The sequence below is a fragment of the Condylura cristata genome, unplaced genomic scaffold, assembly GCF_000260355.1.
Source record: "Condylura cristata isolate star-nosed mole 26May11 unplaced genomic scaffold, ConCri1.0 scaffold00005, whole genome shotgun sequence".
Lineage (NCBI taxonomy): Eukaryota > Metazoa > Chordata > Mammalia > Eulipotyphla > Talpidae > Condylura > Condylura cristata.
Window position 1 is genome coordinate 45,675,690 of NW_004567106.1, and position 17,068 is coordinate 45,692,757.

The 17,068-nt window shown below is 42.9% G+C and overlaps 1 protein-coding gene across 1 annotated transcript in view; it reads right to left on the reverse strand.

The window, feature by feature from the left end:
- Positions 1–17,068, reverse strand: part of LAMB1 (laminin, beta 1) — a 63,092-nt gene that overhangs the window by 25,250 nt on the left and 20,774 nt on the right. Inside the window, exons 11-20 of the mRNA XM_012720893.1 lie at positions 16,805–16,984; positions 16,558–16,670; positions 15,105–15,184; positions 7,701–7,836; positions 5,966–6,124; positions 4,410–4,537; positions 4,085–4,208; positions 3,462–3,666; positions 2,633–2,776; positions 2,197–2,428 (exon numbers count right to left, since the gene is read on the reverse strand). Of these exons, the coding sequence (XP_012576347.1) occupies positions 2,197–2,428; positions 2,633–2,776; positions 3,462–3,666; positions 4,085–4,208; positions 4,410–4,537; positions 5,966–6,124; positions 7,701–7,836; positions 15,105–15,184; positions 16,558–16,670; positions 16,805–16,984 (1,501 nt within the window). The remainder of the gene's footprint in view (positions 1–2,196; positions 2,429–2,632; positions 2,777–3,461; positions 3,667–4,084; positions 4,209–4,409; positions 4,538–5,965; positions 6,125–7,700; positions 7,837–15,104; positions 15,185–16,557; positions 16,671–16,804; positions 16,985–17,068) is intronic.

Consider the following 17,068-nt stretch of genomic DNA (forward strand, 5'->3'; position numbering starts at 1 on the left):
GCACTGCCGCCATCTGGCCTTTACAGGGCAGGCACCGTCAGGGAAGCGCTCCCACTACAGTCGGGTCTGTGTCTCAGGTGGGTTCAACTGGAGCAGGGGTGAAGGATGATATTTATCAACTCCAAACCCAACAGGTCCCACTCGCCTCACCTTACAGATAAGGCATCAATGAGTTTAAATTATGGACAAGGCGTACACAACTAGCCATTAATGAGCTGGGGTATGAATTTGGCTTCCTGACCATAAGGAGGGAATTCTTTTACTATGACATGCATGTCACAGAAAGGTGATGAGGCTACTTTCTTGTTTCTTAGCATAAGAACTTGAAAGAACTTTGAATATCATCTAATCCACTCCAATTTTTCTACTCCCCAGAAATATGGAGACTGGGGGAGGTGAGCGCACTCAAGGTTATAAAGCAAGTTAGAAGCAGAAGTGGGCCTGGAACAAGAGTCTAAGGATTTTTAATTTAGTTTGTTTTTCATGTTTGTTTTTGAGGCAGATTTTTTTTTTTTAAATGGGGGAACGAAGAAGGAACAGAGGAAGTGCTTCAGAGGAAATTAATCTTCTATTTAATTAGACACAGACATACTACAAGAACATATTCCCAAAAGATGTGCTGGGGAAATCAGTGGTGATGAAATAATTTTGTACAATGATTTCTGAGAAAGTAAAGCCTCAGAGACAACTAGGTGAAATAAATCCAAAGACATCATGACAAACTGACTGATCATTTCCTGCCTCTCAACCCCACCCCTTTTGGCTTCCTCCCTGGGAATAATCTGAGCCTAGAGCTTCTTTATAATTTCACAGGAATTAAACTCCAATAATCTTCGAGTGAAGAAAAGAATGATGACAAATCGTCTCTAACTAGCTAGCAGAAGCCCAAATGCTTTGATGCTATCTAAATCTCAGGGTAAAACTTTTCCTCCTCTGATGCCTTTTTTCATTTACTTGTAAGAAACACCTTATGAATAAAATCTAGAAATGGTCATCAATAATATCAACCAGGCCATTCTCCCAGGATGTCTTCTCAGGGAGCCCCAGAAGTCCCCCCACCCCCACATTGGTGCTGTGGGTACCACCTGCTGTTTATCTGTGTTCCCTACTCTACTCTTCATTTTAATGTGACTTTCTTATCTGGGTCTCTCTTTCAAAAGTATTCTCCTTTCCCTAGGAAAGAAGTGACAAACAGGAAAGAAAAGATGACCACAAGATATTAATTTCTTCCCTTCGACCTTGTGGAACTGCTTCCTTATTATCTTATAATTTTGTGGTTGGGATAAGTGTTTACCCAAAGGAGCTGTCACTGGAACCTCCAAATCCTTAAAGACCATCCTTGCATATAGCCAAGAGCTAATTCTTTGCTTCCACATATACTTTCAAGCTGTAAATTAATCCTATATTCAATCTTCGCCCACAATTTCTTTCATCTAATGAGCAACTTTTTCACTGGTTGAAGCACTTGCTGAAAATTTTAAAACAAAATCCCATGTCCAGTAGGAGAGTTGTTACAAGACAGACATTTATTGAAGGAAAAGTGCAGGTTCGCCAAGCTTGTCTTCCTCACTTGGTAACCGACAGTGTATCTCCGCAGATGCATCATTTTTCCAGATGATTTATTCCTATTGCACTGTGCTCAGCTGTCATTATCAGAGACACATTCCGTGTCCCCTTCCTACTGCATCCAGTGCACAGCCTCATATCCTTAGTAATTATTCTTCCAATCCCTGCTTACCTGCTAGTTTACACTTTTCATGTGGTCTCCTAGAAGCTGGCTGCATACAACATTTCAAAACACAAAGTCATTTAAAATGACTAATCGTGTTTGGATTTGGCTTCTACTTTGACCTAAAATAAGCACTAAGATTTCACAACTCTCATCATAGGCCAGAATCTGTGGTGACAGGAGATGATTTCTACACAGGTGTATGGTGACTCCTGGATGACTCCCCAAAAGGGCAGATTCAAGTGCCTTCTGTTCTCTGCTGCACCCCACCACTGGATACCCTCCTGGCACAGAGAAGGTACAAACAAAGTAAAAGTGCATTGGATAAATGAATGAATTCCTAGAAACCACTCAGATGGTCAGAAATGAATGAGCCATCCAGAGCCTGGTAGACATGCCTGTCTAAGATGCTGCTGCTCAGCTGAAAACACTGTCATTCCTCTCCCCCTCAAACCGCATCTCCTCACCTCTCACAGTTGTGGCCCGTGGTATAGTCCTGGCAGCTCAGGCACTCGCCCGTCACTGAGTCACAGTCGTCTGCGTGGCCATTGCACTGGCAGGGCTGGCAGCTCGGGAAGCCCCAGTACCCAGGCAGGCAGCGGTCACACTGCCGTGTGTACACACCCTGGAAACAGTGGCACTGGCCAGTGATGGGATGGCAGAAGGCATTGATGGATCCCTGCAGGTGGCACTCACAGGCTGAAGGAAAAGGCACCAGAGACCCCCTTGAGAAGCGCAGAGACGCAAACACGCAGGACATGAGCATCCTCGTGCCCGATTCAGAAGGTTAGGGCTGACAGGAGCCGTTCCCGAGGGCAGCCCCACTCTCTGAGGCTGCACCACCCACCCTGGCAGTCCTCAGTTACTCAGAAGGGGCCCATTACGTGCTCCTGATTAACCTACGTCTGCATCCGCTGGGGCCGAAGCCAAAGGTGCCGGGAGCGCACCTGTCGCAGGTTCTTCCAACCACGTTGGGCCGGCACTGGCACTGGCCTCCGTTGGGGTCACAGACAGAACTTAACGAACCCTGGGGATCACATTCACAAGCTGCCGAGGAAAGAGAGGTGGGGCCTGTGAGACAGACAGACGCTTCTCCCCAGAAAAATAAGTGTGACGAGTTGTACCCGGTTCTGAACCGGTGAGTCCTATTCTTGGACCCTCTTTCTCCCTTCCTCCTTTGCTACCTTGGCTTATCCAGAATCTCCATCTAAAACAGCATTACCCCTGTGATGACCGGGAAGGAAGCACAAGGAGACAGAGTTGGCAGATGAAAGCAGATTATCTAGAAAGAATCCTTGTCTTCATTGTTCAAATGTCAGAAGACATCAGACCATGCCCAGTGACCTTTGGGGGTGGACATTGGTCTGAGGCTTCAGAAAAACAAATGCCGTTATGTGATGGTCCTTCGATTCCATTCCAACTCCCAGCCTATGCATGGAAATACTGTATGTTCCTGGACTTTTTCCTTGTTACCTGGTGGTTGTGTATTGCTTGAATATTGAACCTATTTTCAGAGTCCAGAGTGCTAAACCATTATTCTTTGGAACCTGGTTCCACTTTCAATCATGAGCACTATCATTAACATATTCCTCAATATAAGAATAGAGCAAACTAGTTGAGACGATTTCCTTTGTGCTGACTGCCTAACCCAAACGCTAGGGCTTGCATTTTGGTGCCCCCGTGATAGCAGCTGCACCCCTGGCTATCAGCAAAGAAAGGACATGACACCTACCCAGGCCTGTCTGGTGGAGCAGGGCAGAAATACTAAAGATTATGTTTCGGCAAACGTCGGTCATCGGGGTTTTTACCACGCTTCTGCTGTTTTCCAGACATCGGTACCTCTGGAAGGTTTCCCAGGCACTATTGGTGATGAGCCCGTCTCCAGAACCTCCCACCGTGAAGATGTCCAGTGATTTGCAGAATGGCATAAGAACAAGCTGTGAAGAAATGAGAACAGCAAAATACTCTTACCATGGTACCCTGTGTCATCAAAGGGGCAATGAAGAATTACAGACAAAAACAAAAATGCTTCTTTGACTCTTGAAAAGTAAAAAATAAGACTCTAAAATGAAAACCTCACTCTTAAATACTCTTGCAAGAAAAGTTTAGATAGGCCTGACATAGCTTGATGGCTTTGGAGATGTCAGTTTCAAAGCACTTCATATTTTCAGAATGAATCACTTTGAGTTAATCCCTCCCGGAAGGTGTTGTGTTAAAATAAGTAAGCAAAGGCACCTCAGAGGCAAGAAAGATGGATTTTGCTTAACCGGTATTACCCCTTCACAAACCCGCCAGGGGAGAATGGGATACTTTCTTGCCCAGGTTTCTCTGTGTCAGAAACAACCCACCACTCACAGAATCGATCAGCGTGTAGGGGCTGTCCACGCCACTGTCAGAGGAGGTGTACTGGGGCAGCTCTAACTTCACCGTGTAGTTCACGCCCTTCTCAAAGCACACAGGACGTGGAAGGACCACGTACCTACCCCAAAATGAAAAACAAAAGTCAAAGTGTCAGCACCCAATCAATCCATCAAAGCTCTATGCTCACCATCCCCAGAAAGTTAGTTAATGTTTGGCTCTGGTTCAGAAACAGTGACTCTATAAATCACTATACGAGATAAAGGTGAAATGTTAATTTGCCCATTAGTTCTGTTGACCTGCGGACCGCGGTCACACTGACCTGGAGCCTGGAGATAAGGACACCACCTGGTTGTCATCGTCAGGAACTGTATTACCACATCGGCTGCTGGCTGGAATCTTTCCAGGTCTCTGCACCGTGATGACGGCTTTTTCCCAGTGGTCGGGAAGCTAGAGTAAGAAACAATCAAAAAGGCCCATCTGTACAGGCCCATTGCTGCCTGAACAGCAATGGGCCTGTACAAAAAAACCCCAAACCAACCCAGAAATCTGACTGCAGAATTGAGATTACCAGAGAGAGGTGGGGGAGCTGTAGGAGCAAAGAAGGGAGGATTTACAGGAGCTTTGGGGGTAGGCGTGGTGTGACAACCTATTTTTGTAATGTTTGTGCAGTGATGTAAACCAACAGGACCTCGATAAACAATTTTAAAAACCAACCCTTTACTAGCTTCCTGCTAATAGTCTACATTCCTTTACTGATCCTAGCATTATTCCTAACACCCCCAACTTCCTCCTTCCAAAGAAGTTCTCTCTGCTCACGCGATTCCTTAATGTTCTTCCACGTCAAAATTCCAACTGATGTTTCAAACTCTAGATCTGATTCCTTTTTCCTCCCACTAGTTCAGTTTTCATTGCGGTAACACTGGTTTACAGCACTGTGCACTATTCATAGGTGTAGGGATCATCCTCCCCAGAGGCCTGTTATTACACAAGACCACTACCACCACCGAGGCACCCTTGCCCCCCCCCACAGTCTACTGAAGTCCTTCCCCTTCCCCATACTGTAACTCCAATTGCAGAGTCAGATTTCTAGGGTTTGTTATAGTTCAGTTTTGTCTGACCTTTTGTTTCTCTATTTTCCATCTATGTGAAGTGATCAATATTTGTCTTCTCTTCCGTGTATTATTCCTTCCAGTTTCATCCATGTTCAAAAACGGTAAGATCTCATCTCTTTTTAATAGCTATGTAGTATTCCTTTATGTCTCTATACCACATCTTCCAAATCCTCTCCTATCCTTGGGCACTTAGGCTGCTTCCATAACATGGCTGCTATAATTAGTGTAGAGTACACGTATCCCTTCAAGTTAGTGTTTTTACATTCTTTGGATAGATACCTATGAGAGGGATAGCTGCATCATATAGCATCTAAAAACTGACCAATTTTTAATAGTTTGAGAAACCTCCCAAATTTTTTCCATATATCTGATTCTTTCTGAAACATTTGGCAACTCCTGGCCCAGTCTCTCTGGCGTAAATCGCTCCATTTTTTAGCACTGTCTTATACTTCCTACATTTAGCCCTTTACTACAGTGAAGGGCATGTCTGTCTGTGGCAGTGTACCCCTGAGGGAAAGCACTGGAAACACGCGTCACTATGTCAGTGCCCAGCAGTGCAAGTGCCTAGAGACACATTAAGTAGCTGTGAAGTGGAGTTCAAGAAAAAGATGCCTTTGAATTTACATGGAAGTAGAAAGTTAGAGGTTGATCTAATCTAACACAGGCTTCCAAACTTTACAGAGCCGAGGTCTTTATAAGAAAGATTTTTCTATTAAATACTCTCCTTTCACCCCCATGGTGCATTCACACAGGGTTTCCTTACCTGAGGCTCATAACGAATTAGGATATCATACTCCATGGAATATGGTATGTTGTCAATAAAAAACTCCAAATAAGCCCCTTCAGGTACTCGGACAAAGCCGGCGCCAGTCCAGGAAGGAATCCGGTCCTGGACATATTGCCGCTCCACTATACTGACGCCCTGAGAATAAGGGGACAGGCAGGCAGGTTACACCAAAGGAATTCAGTCAAATGCTCGGCTTGACTTGCAGTGGAATTTACTTAAATGTAGCCGCCAAAGAAATCCAAGGACCCCAAAGGTCCCAAAGTGCAGAGATAGTGCCTTTTTTTTCAGATCAGTTTTCCCAGTAGACTGTAAAAAGTTTCTGATACACAAACAGGCAGTTAGTTTACTAGTTTTGAAGTTGAGGTAGCCTGGGAGCCCTGAGATGAGACGTAATCTCAGGATGTACGTTACGTGATATAACCAGGGGAATGAGCATTAACGGATGGGAAGAGTGTAACCTGGATGCTGCTTTAGACAAGTCTAGGAGTGATGTGCCAGCTCCCAGACTTTCTGCCAGGCTAGTAGAGTAGCTAATGGATTTATTAGTTTCACTGGCATTTATTTCAAGCTCTAAGAATGAATAAAGATACATGATACATGCGCGAATATCGCTACTGAGGAATCCACTCAGCTTGTCCCTGACTGAGAGCTGGTCAATTTGGTGGCTAACCTCATGCATTGTGGATTAATCCAGCATATCTGATTAGTCATTGTCAAAGATGAAGTCCTTCATTCCTTGGATGTACAGCTTTTCCTGTCAACAGGTGGAATCTATGTCACCCAGGCCCTGAATCTGATCTGGAATTTAGCACACATGTCCAACAAAACACAAAGAAATGATATTCTGGGAATTCTGAGCCAGAGACCAGTAGGTTCTGTTTCCTCCTTCTGGAAAGTCAGAGGTCATGTAAGTATTCACAAAGTTGACCCCACGCCATGGTGAGGTTGCCCAAGAGAGCTGCAAGGAGACGTCGCGTGGGGAAAGATGTTGCGTGGGGAAAGACACCCGGTGAATCACTAGCTCGTTCAGCCACCCCCATTCCAGTGCCAGATATACTTTTTAAGTCATAGAATTATACAACAAAAGAAAACTGAAATAATATCCTGCTCCAGCAATGGAGCAGAACTTGAAAAAAAAGTATGAAAGAAAAAGTAAAATATCCCAACATCAAAATCCTTATTAAAGAATGCTCTTAAGTCTCTGTGGGTTATAGGTTTACCTAGTTTTAAATCCAAGCAGAAGGCATGGTCCTGATCTTTAGAGTCCAGAAACAAAAACAAAAAAGCTCATTTTTGATAAATTTGACATGTTAAACTTAGCAAATTTAATGTATAGTAAGCTGCTTTGCTGTTTCTTTTCTGCACATTGACATGACATTCCTCATACTCCATCATTATAGTGTCATACAATCAGTGAAGGGTTGTGTACACAACCATGGTCCCAACAGATGATCCCATGTAGCAGAGGTGAGGAGTCGTCCCCCCACCTAGACTTGGATAATTTTACCTTATGATGTCCACACAGTGACAAAACCACCCAACACATGCATTTCTCCAAATGTATCCCTCTCATTATCAGGCATCCAGTTTCTGTGGCGAAGTTACCACTCATTACATTAAAAAGGCTTCAATAGCCACTTTATAGGCATGTAGATGTCACCACTGCCTCCAAACACTGCTTTACCAACCTGTCAGGCACCCCCTTACTTACAGGTCCAAAGTTGGAGTCTTCTGCCTCGTAGAGGTAGTGATCCAAAGTGGTAAAGTAGTAACCAGATTCCACTTCATTGCACTGACGCCCGATCATGTGAGGTCGACATGAGCACTGGCCCGACTCCGCCGAGCAACTGCAAGAGGAGCAGCGCATGTCAGCTGTGCCCACTCACAGACCACTGAGCACGGGTCTGTACTTGCCAGCAAACATAAAATGGGTGAAACACTCATGCAGGGTGCTTTGTAGTTCCTTCAAAAATGAAGTACATGGGGAAAATATTGCCACACTCCAAAGCTGAAAGCTTGTGATGACTTGGTCTCTTGTCCTCTCATCACTTGTTTGATCCACACACTGAGGTTTCTACAGATAACACATTCTTGCTTTACTCTTATCTGTTGCCTTATTTGCAACTGCAAACCCTTCATGGTCTTCAGGCCCTAACTCCCTAAAAAACAGCTCCAACTCAGCCACCCCAGTGGTAGCCCAACCCAGAGAACCCGGGGGATGAGGGGGAAAGACCTCCCACCCCACCATGTTCAACGAAGCTGGAAACTGATTTTCTAAATTCCTTCTTGTCATTCAACGAGGAACCAAATACTGTGACTTTGTCTGTTGGCACCTTGAGAATCTCTTTTCCCTTCCTACCAGCTTCCATGCTATGCTTGTCATCACCCTTCACTCACGCAGGTAGTCTTCTATTTGGAATCCCTCTTGTGAGTCCTGTTCCCATCTTCTCAACCCAAGCCATTTTCCCTCCACATAAAAAGGCCATTTGGGCAGCTGGAGTGCATTAACCTGATCTCTTCCTGGCACCCTGGCCATTGGGGAGGACCCCAGGCCTTCCCCAATCTGGCTGTTCTCTGCCACTGCAGGCTTCTCCTCCCCTTGTCTCCAATCATAATGAACTATGTACCATTTCTCAGCCTCACCGGGTGATTCATATCCCCTTCCGTTTGCCTAGGTTGTTGCTGGATCCTGAATGCCCTTCTCTTCCTTAGCTACCCAGCAAAGAGCCACCTATTCTTTCCAAGAGTGAGCTCACAATGATGCCTGCTGTGGCACTTCCCGACCCCTCCTGATCCCATAGAATGAACCACCCTTCAGACACCACCTCCCTATAGGTGATGCTCTCTTCACGCATATTCACAAGGTCACGTAGTAGGTGTTCATTACAGTTGAGGCACTGTTCTTCAAATCCTACTTAATTTTCAAAGCCCTGCTCAATTTTCATCTCTTTATTAGTCTTGTTTAGTTCTCTCCCCAAGTGGTGTTTTCTAAGACCTCAGTTGGGCTTTATGTGTATTGTTACAACGTAGTTCACTTTCCTGTAACAGAACTGACAGACCTATCCAACCTGTCTTACACTGCAAACTCCTAGAGAGCCTGGGTTATGTCCTATTCACGCAGGGAGTTGCCCCCACTCCCTCACCCCATTCCCACACCCCAGGGCATGGCTTGATGTAAAGGAAGCCATTCACCATTAGTTGAACAAGTAAATGCATGAAGGGCAGGGATTCTGAATAAGGGGGAGAGGGAGATTTAATATAAGTAATAAACTTTTATTAGTCATTACTTGCTTCATAATAAAGGCTCTGGACACATTAATATATTCATTTTGTCCTCAGCCCATTTTTCCCCTTTACTATCACGATGTGTACAAGATAAAACCGAATCACATGCATCCATTTCTTTGTCCAACTCAAGATGTGTTAAACCCATTCATTCAGTTCATTTTTTTTCTCATCCTCCACATTCATTTTAAACCAAATACCTAAAGTCAATTACTCACAGGAAAACTGAACATGCAGAGGTTTATGGAAAATGTCCCGAACACCCGTCATGGTCTAGCTAAAGGCTTCTTCCTGTATACCACATAAACCGCTTTTCTCCTGAAGGAGTATGAATTCTTAACATCCCACAGCCAATTCCCACAGGCAGAAATCTTGTTCCAATTAGGACCTAGCCCACTTTTGGCACAGTCCACCAACAAAAGCCATTTTCTGAGACTCAGGCATCAGACATTACATCACATGGACAAAAAGAAAATCTTCCCTCTCCAGATGTTTACCAGGGAGCAAATGACCAAAACACAAATTACCCTGGAAGAACATGACTCGCTCCCTCGCACGCTGTCCCGTGCAGATGAGGGTGGGGTGAAGGCAGCAGGGGGCAGGCTCCTGAGGCTGCCTTGGGCATGCAGGCCACTTCTAAAGAACAAACTCAGGACAGCTGAGCAGGAAACAAAAGACCTGCTTAGCACTTCCCAGCAGTCACATGCCTCTTTGTGTCCACAGACTTGAATTGCTGTGACTGATTCACAAGTCTCCCAATTTAACACCTCCTCTTTTTGTGAACTCCCTCTCTCAGCTTTCCTACCCCCACCTCTGAACAAGTGCACCTCTCACTTCCAAGCCAGTCAAAGCCCATCTTTCCCTTGTGTTGCTTTGTTTTCACAAACCCCACAGATGTTTCTCCTCATATCACGTCGTCATGCCCAGTCTCCAGCAGCCCCACAGACCGTCCTCTTTCTGGTGCGGCTTGCAAATGAGCCACACTCCTCCTGCTTTTCCAAAAATATTTACTGAGCAAATATTGACCCTGGAAGCTATGCTTCCTCGTGTCCATAGCCTCAACATTTTAGCCTCTGTCAACTTTCTTCTGAATTCATCCTTACTTCCTTGAGCACCCACTATTTCTAGCTAAAGAAAAATGGACAACCAGAGAATAGTCCTTGTTTGAAAGAACTGACTGGCAGATAAACAATAAACAATTATACACTATAACAAGTCAGACTACAGTAAGGTCCGACTGAGCTATATGCAAAGAACTACGAGTCTAGACACTGCCCAAGAGACTGAGGAGACTGAGGGGCACAGGAAAGAGGCGGCTCCGAATGTCACGGAGGGTTTCCATAGATCTGAGAAGACAGGACTGGCCGGAGCCAGAAGGGGACTTGGCTAGAGCGCGCTGTAGGTGAGGTTTCCAGTGGTGGTGCAGAGCATCCCTGATTTCAGTAGGAAATGTCAGCTGGCTCTCCAGACAGTCTAGCCTAATTTATCTTCCTATCCCAGTCAATTACAAAAGTAGCTTCTTCCCATTCCTATGAGCAGTTGGTGCCATCAATCATTTCATTTTCTGCTAACTCACTCTATTTCTCTGCACACACGTCTTTTCCCTCCAGCTATCAGGCCTTTCTGCCCACTTGCCGCTTCTTTCAAATCTCATTCAAAACCAAGGTCAAATCCTACCTCCTCCACATTGACACAAAAAATTGAGAGCCTGTAAATTATTTTTCCCTGTGTTCAAGTGACATCACTCTGATAGAATAGGTACACTTTAGGCTTGTGTGATCCCTCTACAAACTTCTGTATAATTAGATATAGATTCAATTTATGAAATCTGTAAGGCACAAACATGATGCAAGACAAAATAAATCATCTCCCAAAGATGCCCCTTTTCCTTACTCACGAATTTATGAGTTGTTACCTCTGTGGCACATGGCATGGGGCTTGGAGGTGGGGGATGAACATGGATCTCCCATGTGAATTTTTAAAATTCATGACAAAAAGTGGGCTAGAGATGACCTGGAAGCATGTGACCCACCACTGCTGACTTTGAAGAGAGAAAGGAGGCCGTGAGTCCTGGTCTGTGAGAGGTCTGGAAGATGCTCCTTAGCTGACAACTGAAAGGAGCTGAATTTTGCCAACAACTCAAATGAGCAGGAAACAGACTTCCCTTGTTTTCAGACAAGTAACGCAGCACTAGCAACATATTTAGCCCAGTGAGACCATGTGTGGCGTAGGTAACTGCTAAAACAATAAATTTAAATTGTTTTAGGCCACTGAAGTGTGGCAGCAATAAAGTAGGACAGCCCTATTTTTTTCCTCACTGGTCAAGACTGTTTCTTAAAACCATGGATTTCTCAAATTAGCAACTTTTAAAAAATGTATTGGAAGGAAAATTCTATTTTCCTGTACTTAAATAATAATAAACAGAAAATAAAATCTCAAGTTTATTACTAAGATATTAAGTCAAAAGATTAAAAGCTAAAAATCATCATCCCGAAGATCCACTACTCTGCTCAATGCTGACATCTCCTCCTCAGTCCTGATTACAAGTAAGAGCTGGTTCTACACTGATAACCATTTAATTCTTCTCACTCTTAGAGCTGGCATGTTTCCTGAAAGGCAAGGTGCAGTCTTTCCATAGCTCTCTATGGTCAGTGATTAAGAGGCCAACTACATCATAATGATTCCAAGTACGGATGAAAATACACATCTACTTCTGTTCTGGTTTCAAGTGAAATAAATCTCATTTCCTCCTTTACTGAGTACCCACTGCACTGGGTACAAAGGGGGACAGAAAAATACACGAGACGTGAACCCTTGCCGAAAGATCTTCTGGATATAAATAACTAATACAGAGCAGAATGAAATCAATGCTAAGAGATGCGGGGGAGGAGGAAGGTGCACAAATACCATGTTTTGCAACATCAAGTGAAGTTTGGGAACTTCAAAGTAGGAAGAGGCCTTCAAAAAAAAGTGGTCGGTTTCATGGTTTTAAGTGTAACTGATAAATGACTTTGAAGAATGCTGTTAAGAACTCGGTATTTTCAATATTTTAAAATATTTACTAGTAGCATTTACATAGCAACTACTGCCACTAATTCTTATTTATTCATGAAAGTAGTTTATCTACTTGACAAAATTTTATTAAGTTGGCCAACTTTAATTTCACATTAACTTTCAACATAATAGACACAGATCACAAAACTTTTATTCTATAAAAATGCGCTTGACTCATGATACAAAACATTTTAAAACTTTTCCCACTTCAAATAATTTTTACATATAATTTCTGACCAAACTCACTGAAGAATATTATGGACCATATTAAGAGATTGGAGAGCCTAAGGAGCACAAATTTAATTTTTACAGCTTAAAATTCTTTTACTTTTCAAATTCTTTCACTTACTACGTATTCCATATCTGCTATGTGTCTCAGGCAAAGCAAAGGAATAGGATCAGGCGGACAGAAGGTCCGCACATGTGGCTGCTGTGTGCCAGGCATTCTCAGCAGCAAAGTGGCTCCAGGAGCCCCAGCCTCTATTATCCTCAAGTGCTCCTCGAGAAAGACTCAGAGACTGACATTTAAAGGAATCACTACAACCCCAGAGTCACAAGACTAGGGCATCTCTTCAGTCATTACCCTTGCCAAATCACCAACTTTAAAATATTCACGAACACATTTTGCTTCACAAACTCTTGATTAGCACATTCTGGTTTTTATACACTTTTGCAGGCAAGACTGAGGGTGGCCCAGAGATGGTGCATGCTCAGATTTACAGACAGGAAGAATGTGCAAAACAGAAAGAAAAGAGGAAGGGAAGGTAGGAAACAAACCAGGATCAGAAGACATTCCTGAGCTCATGACATCATTTCAAGAGTAACGTACACTGCATTCATCTAATCAAGAAAAGGTTTAGAAGTTATGACACCTTTGAATTGAGGATCAATTACTAAAGGAATCAGTGTGTGTTCTGAGAGGCACAAAGGAAGAGTCGAGACTTGATCCCATAAGCAGACTAGGAGTATGTCTTCCTTCCTGCCCTTATGGAATTACCCTTGCTTCCTGCCCTCCGGAGGTTTTCTAAGAACAGAATTCACTGAGTATCAGATGTTACATGCAGAACTGAGTTTAGTGAACAATTTGGAAGAGAACAAACCCAGATACAGAGGCCAAACAGAACATGGTTTTGCTTCCTAAAGCCTTACTCCTCCCAGCCAACTACTCTGGGTTGGGAAATCAGCTTGTAAGAGTCATTTTGAGTCCATGACGCTTGCTCAGTGAATTCAGTATATTCTCTCCAGGAAGATTTTGGGCCACAAGGAAACATCTGTCTATTCTCTCAGCAGTCACTTACACTCTTTACCAGATGTTCTGAAATCAGATCCAGGAATAGGGAGCAAAATTTTCTTTGACTCAAAGGTGATTAATTCAACCCCCACAAATTTACTATCTTGCCAAATGTGTGTTCTGGCAATTTTTGGTGGAGCTTCACATTACATCTATTCAAGGAGTTACTAGCATATGTGAGCTGCTAAAGTTACTATATGTAATTTTCTATAACAGAATCTGGAAGTTGAAAAATAAAAGGCAAAAAGATTCTTTATACAAGTAAAGATGGGAGTCCATTTTCCATCCTTTAGATTAGCAGAAAATGAAATGATTGACGAGACCAATCACTCATAGGAATGGGAAGAAGCTACTTTTGCAATTGACTGGTAAAGGAAAATAAACTAGGCTGTCTGGAGAGCCAGCTGACATTTCCTACGGAAATCAGGGATGCTCTGCACCACCACTGGAAACCTCACCTACAGTGTGCTCTAGCCACAGCCCCCAAGATTTATCTAGGAGATATTCACTGCAACTATTCACAATATTTACTTTTTAAGAAGTAAAAAACCTGCAGATAGACAAATCATGTACATTCATATAGAGAATATCAAAAAGCTATTTAAAAGAGGTGAGTGAATATATACAGATATAAAAAAAACCTGTAGATCAAAAAAGCAAGTTGCAGAATAGCTTACATAGATTACTTTGTTTTTCAAAATCCATCAGTAAAACTCAGTGGGTAGATATGGGCTGTGGACTGTTTTCTTTGTACTTGTTTGCTGAAAACAACATGTTTTTTTAAAAGGAAATTGTTAATGGATATCCACTGTTATGGATACTGAGTACTATTATTGGTATTGGGGTGTGTGTGTGTGTGTAAGAGTAGGGGTACAGGCCAGGGATGGGGTTGGGGGCTCAGAGGATTCACCAGAGACAAAGTAGGGAGCAGAACAGGCAGACCTACTGAAATACACTGCTGACGGGAGCAGCAGGGGAGACCGGAAGACGTCTGCTGCACCATATGGTCAGTTCCTTCACTGGGATTGAACTCAGGTTGTTGTGGTGATAGCGCTGAGACTTAGCCTCTAGGCCAGCAGGGAGGCCCTCATTATTAATTTGTGGCGAGACGAGAAACTGTCCTAGTGGCACTTCTAGGCTTTGGGACATAAGGAGAATGGGCAGGTACTTATATGAATTTTTTTTTTTTTTTTTAAACTATAGGCATAATACTATTCCCATAATTTAGAAAATATTACAAAATAACTGTCAGAAAATAAGTCAATTAAAGCCTAGGAAACAATATGCTAGAAAGCTTCAATGCTAACTTTGAATGAATAAAGCTTTGAAAACATCTAAATGCTAGGTAAAAGTTGATTATCATGCATTCAAATCTAAGGTGAATATACTTTGCATATATCCTTAAGAGACAGAGAATGTCACACTTCCCCTGAGGTCCTGAGGGTTTTCCCAGGTGACTGAGTACAAAAGTGAAGCTCCACTCACCTATTGTTTAATGCTCCCCCAAGGTCACAATCACAGGGTCGACATCCATCCAAATCGTTGCTTAAGCCCCAATGCTCTGGCTGCAGAACAAAAGATTAAACATCTAAAGGTGGGTTCCTGTAATTACACAACAGACTCAGCAAGAAACAAGTTATGGCCTGTCTTGATTATTCCATCATTCATTTTTCACTAGGAGAGAAAAAGCCAACAAAAGGAACGTTTCGGTACTGAGATATAAGGACCCAAAGCCGCAGGTCACTGAAGCAAGAAAGGTGACACTAATCATGTAATGCACAGCAGACTCAGTCCTGCAACCTGTAAATAGCTTTCCCCCAGTAATTAACACATGCCACAGTAAAGAATGCCAATTTGCTTCATAAGAGTGCTTGTAAATATCTGATAGGCTTTTAAATATTTCCTGAGTTCAGATTGTCACAAATTCCACAAGGAAAGTTCTTTAAGAATGTATGTTGAAGCAGCATAAAACAAGGACAATTTTCACAACTGAAAGATAAGATTCCTGTTTCTTAAAGCACTGGAGAGGAATGTAGGAGTAAGTGGAGTACTTCCTAATTAGTAGCTCACTTATTTAAATCAGACTTCCAGAAATGTAAGATTCAGGATACATGCAAATGTGTTACTTAATGGCCATAAACATACCCTAGGGTCGGTGGCTGCCCTCCCCTCCCACCCTGAACTATAAAGATAATCACGAGAATGTTCAAGGATTGAGAATTTTTTTAAATCACTCTCAGAATTGCCCCCCCAGAATCACTAATCGAACTTTGTGTATTTCCTTCTAGATTTTATTTTTACGAATGACATTCCCAACAGAATTAAGACTCCTGTGTTGCTTTTTTTTAAATATCTGCATGAACATTTCTTGGCTCCTGTCATTTTCACGGCAACCAAATATCACATTATATAAAAGGCCCAACATTTTGTGATTTTTTTCCCCAGTGTCACTTCTAAGATTTTTGCTATGATTAATAGAAGATGTAACAAGTCTCCTTGTGAGTACATCTTTGTCCATTTTTCTGATTCTGTTAGGATAAAAACAGGACCAGTGAGTTAAAGAGAAGCGCATTTGTACAGGCTACGGACACCGATCTCCAAGATGTTTCTCAGGAAATGTCACTGGCATTTCCATCAGCAACATGAGAGCCTCTACTTCCTTTTGTATTCTCACTAATAGTTAGCATTCCCAGTCTTAAAAATTTTGTTAACTTCGTCTGCAAAATATTTTACTGTGGTTTGATCTTACAATTCTATTAACAGCTATAGTGACTATCCTGTCAACACTATTCACTAATAATTCCTCTTCTGTGATGTGTCTACTAAAGTCTTTTAGCATTTACAAATAAAGGTGATGGGAGACACTACAATGAAAAAGCATTCTTGATTAAAACGTTGTTTTCACACTCTCTGCTTTAGGAAGTCAAGATTTACCTACCAGACATTGGTCGCAACGCTGTCCTGTCACCAGACGCTTACAGTAACAGTAGCCCGTTTCCGAGTCACAAGGATTCCCGCCCGGAATTGTTCCCAAAGGATTGCAAGCACAAGCTTCATTAAGCATAAAAAGGAAAAACGAAAACCAAGGGAGACCAAAGTTGTTGTCAGGCTTCAGAATTGCAAAGCAAAATGTGAACATTTGGGAACAGATGAGAACCCCCAAACTTGGTAGTAAACACACTTACATTGGCATCCAAAGGGATCTTCAGCATTTAAGCCATAGAAGCCTTCTTTGCAAACATCACACTGCTCTCCTTCCACATTTAACTTACACCGACACTGACCGGCAATGAGACCAGCAGAGAAGTCAGTGTAACTGTCACAAATTCCCCCATTCTGAGAACCAGCAGGGTCACAGGTACAATCTAGGAATGAAACACACCGGGAAACAGAATGTGTGTGTGTGCAAATACACATTGCCTTCGTCCCTCCAAATCTCACAAAAAAAA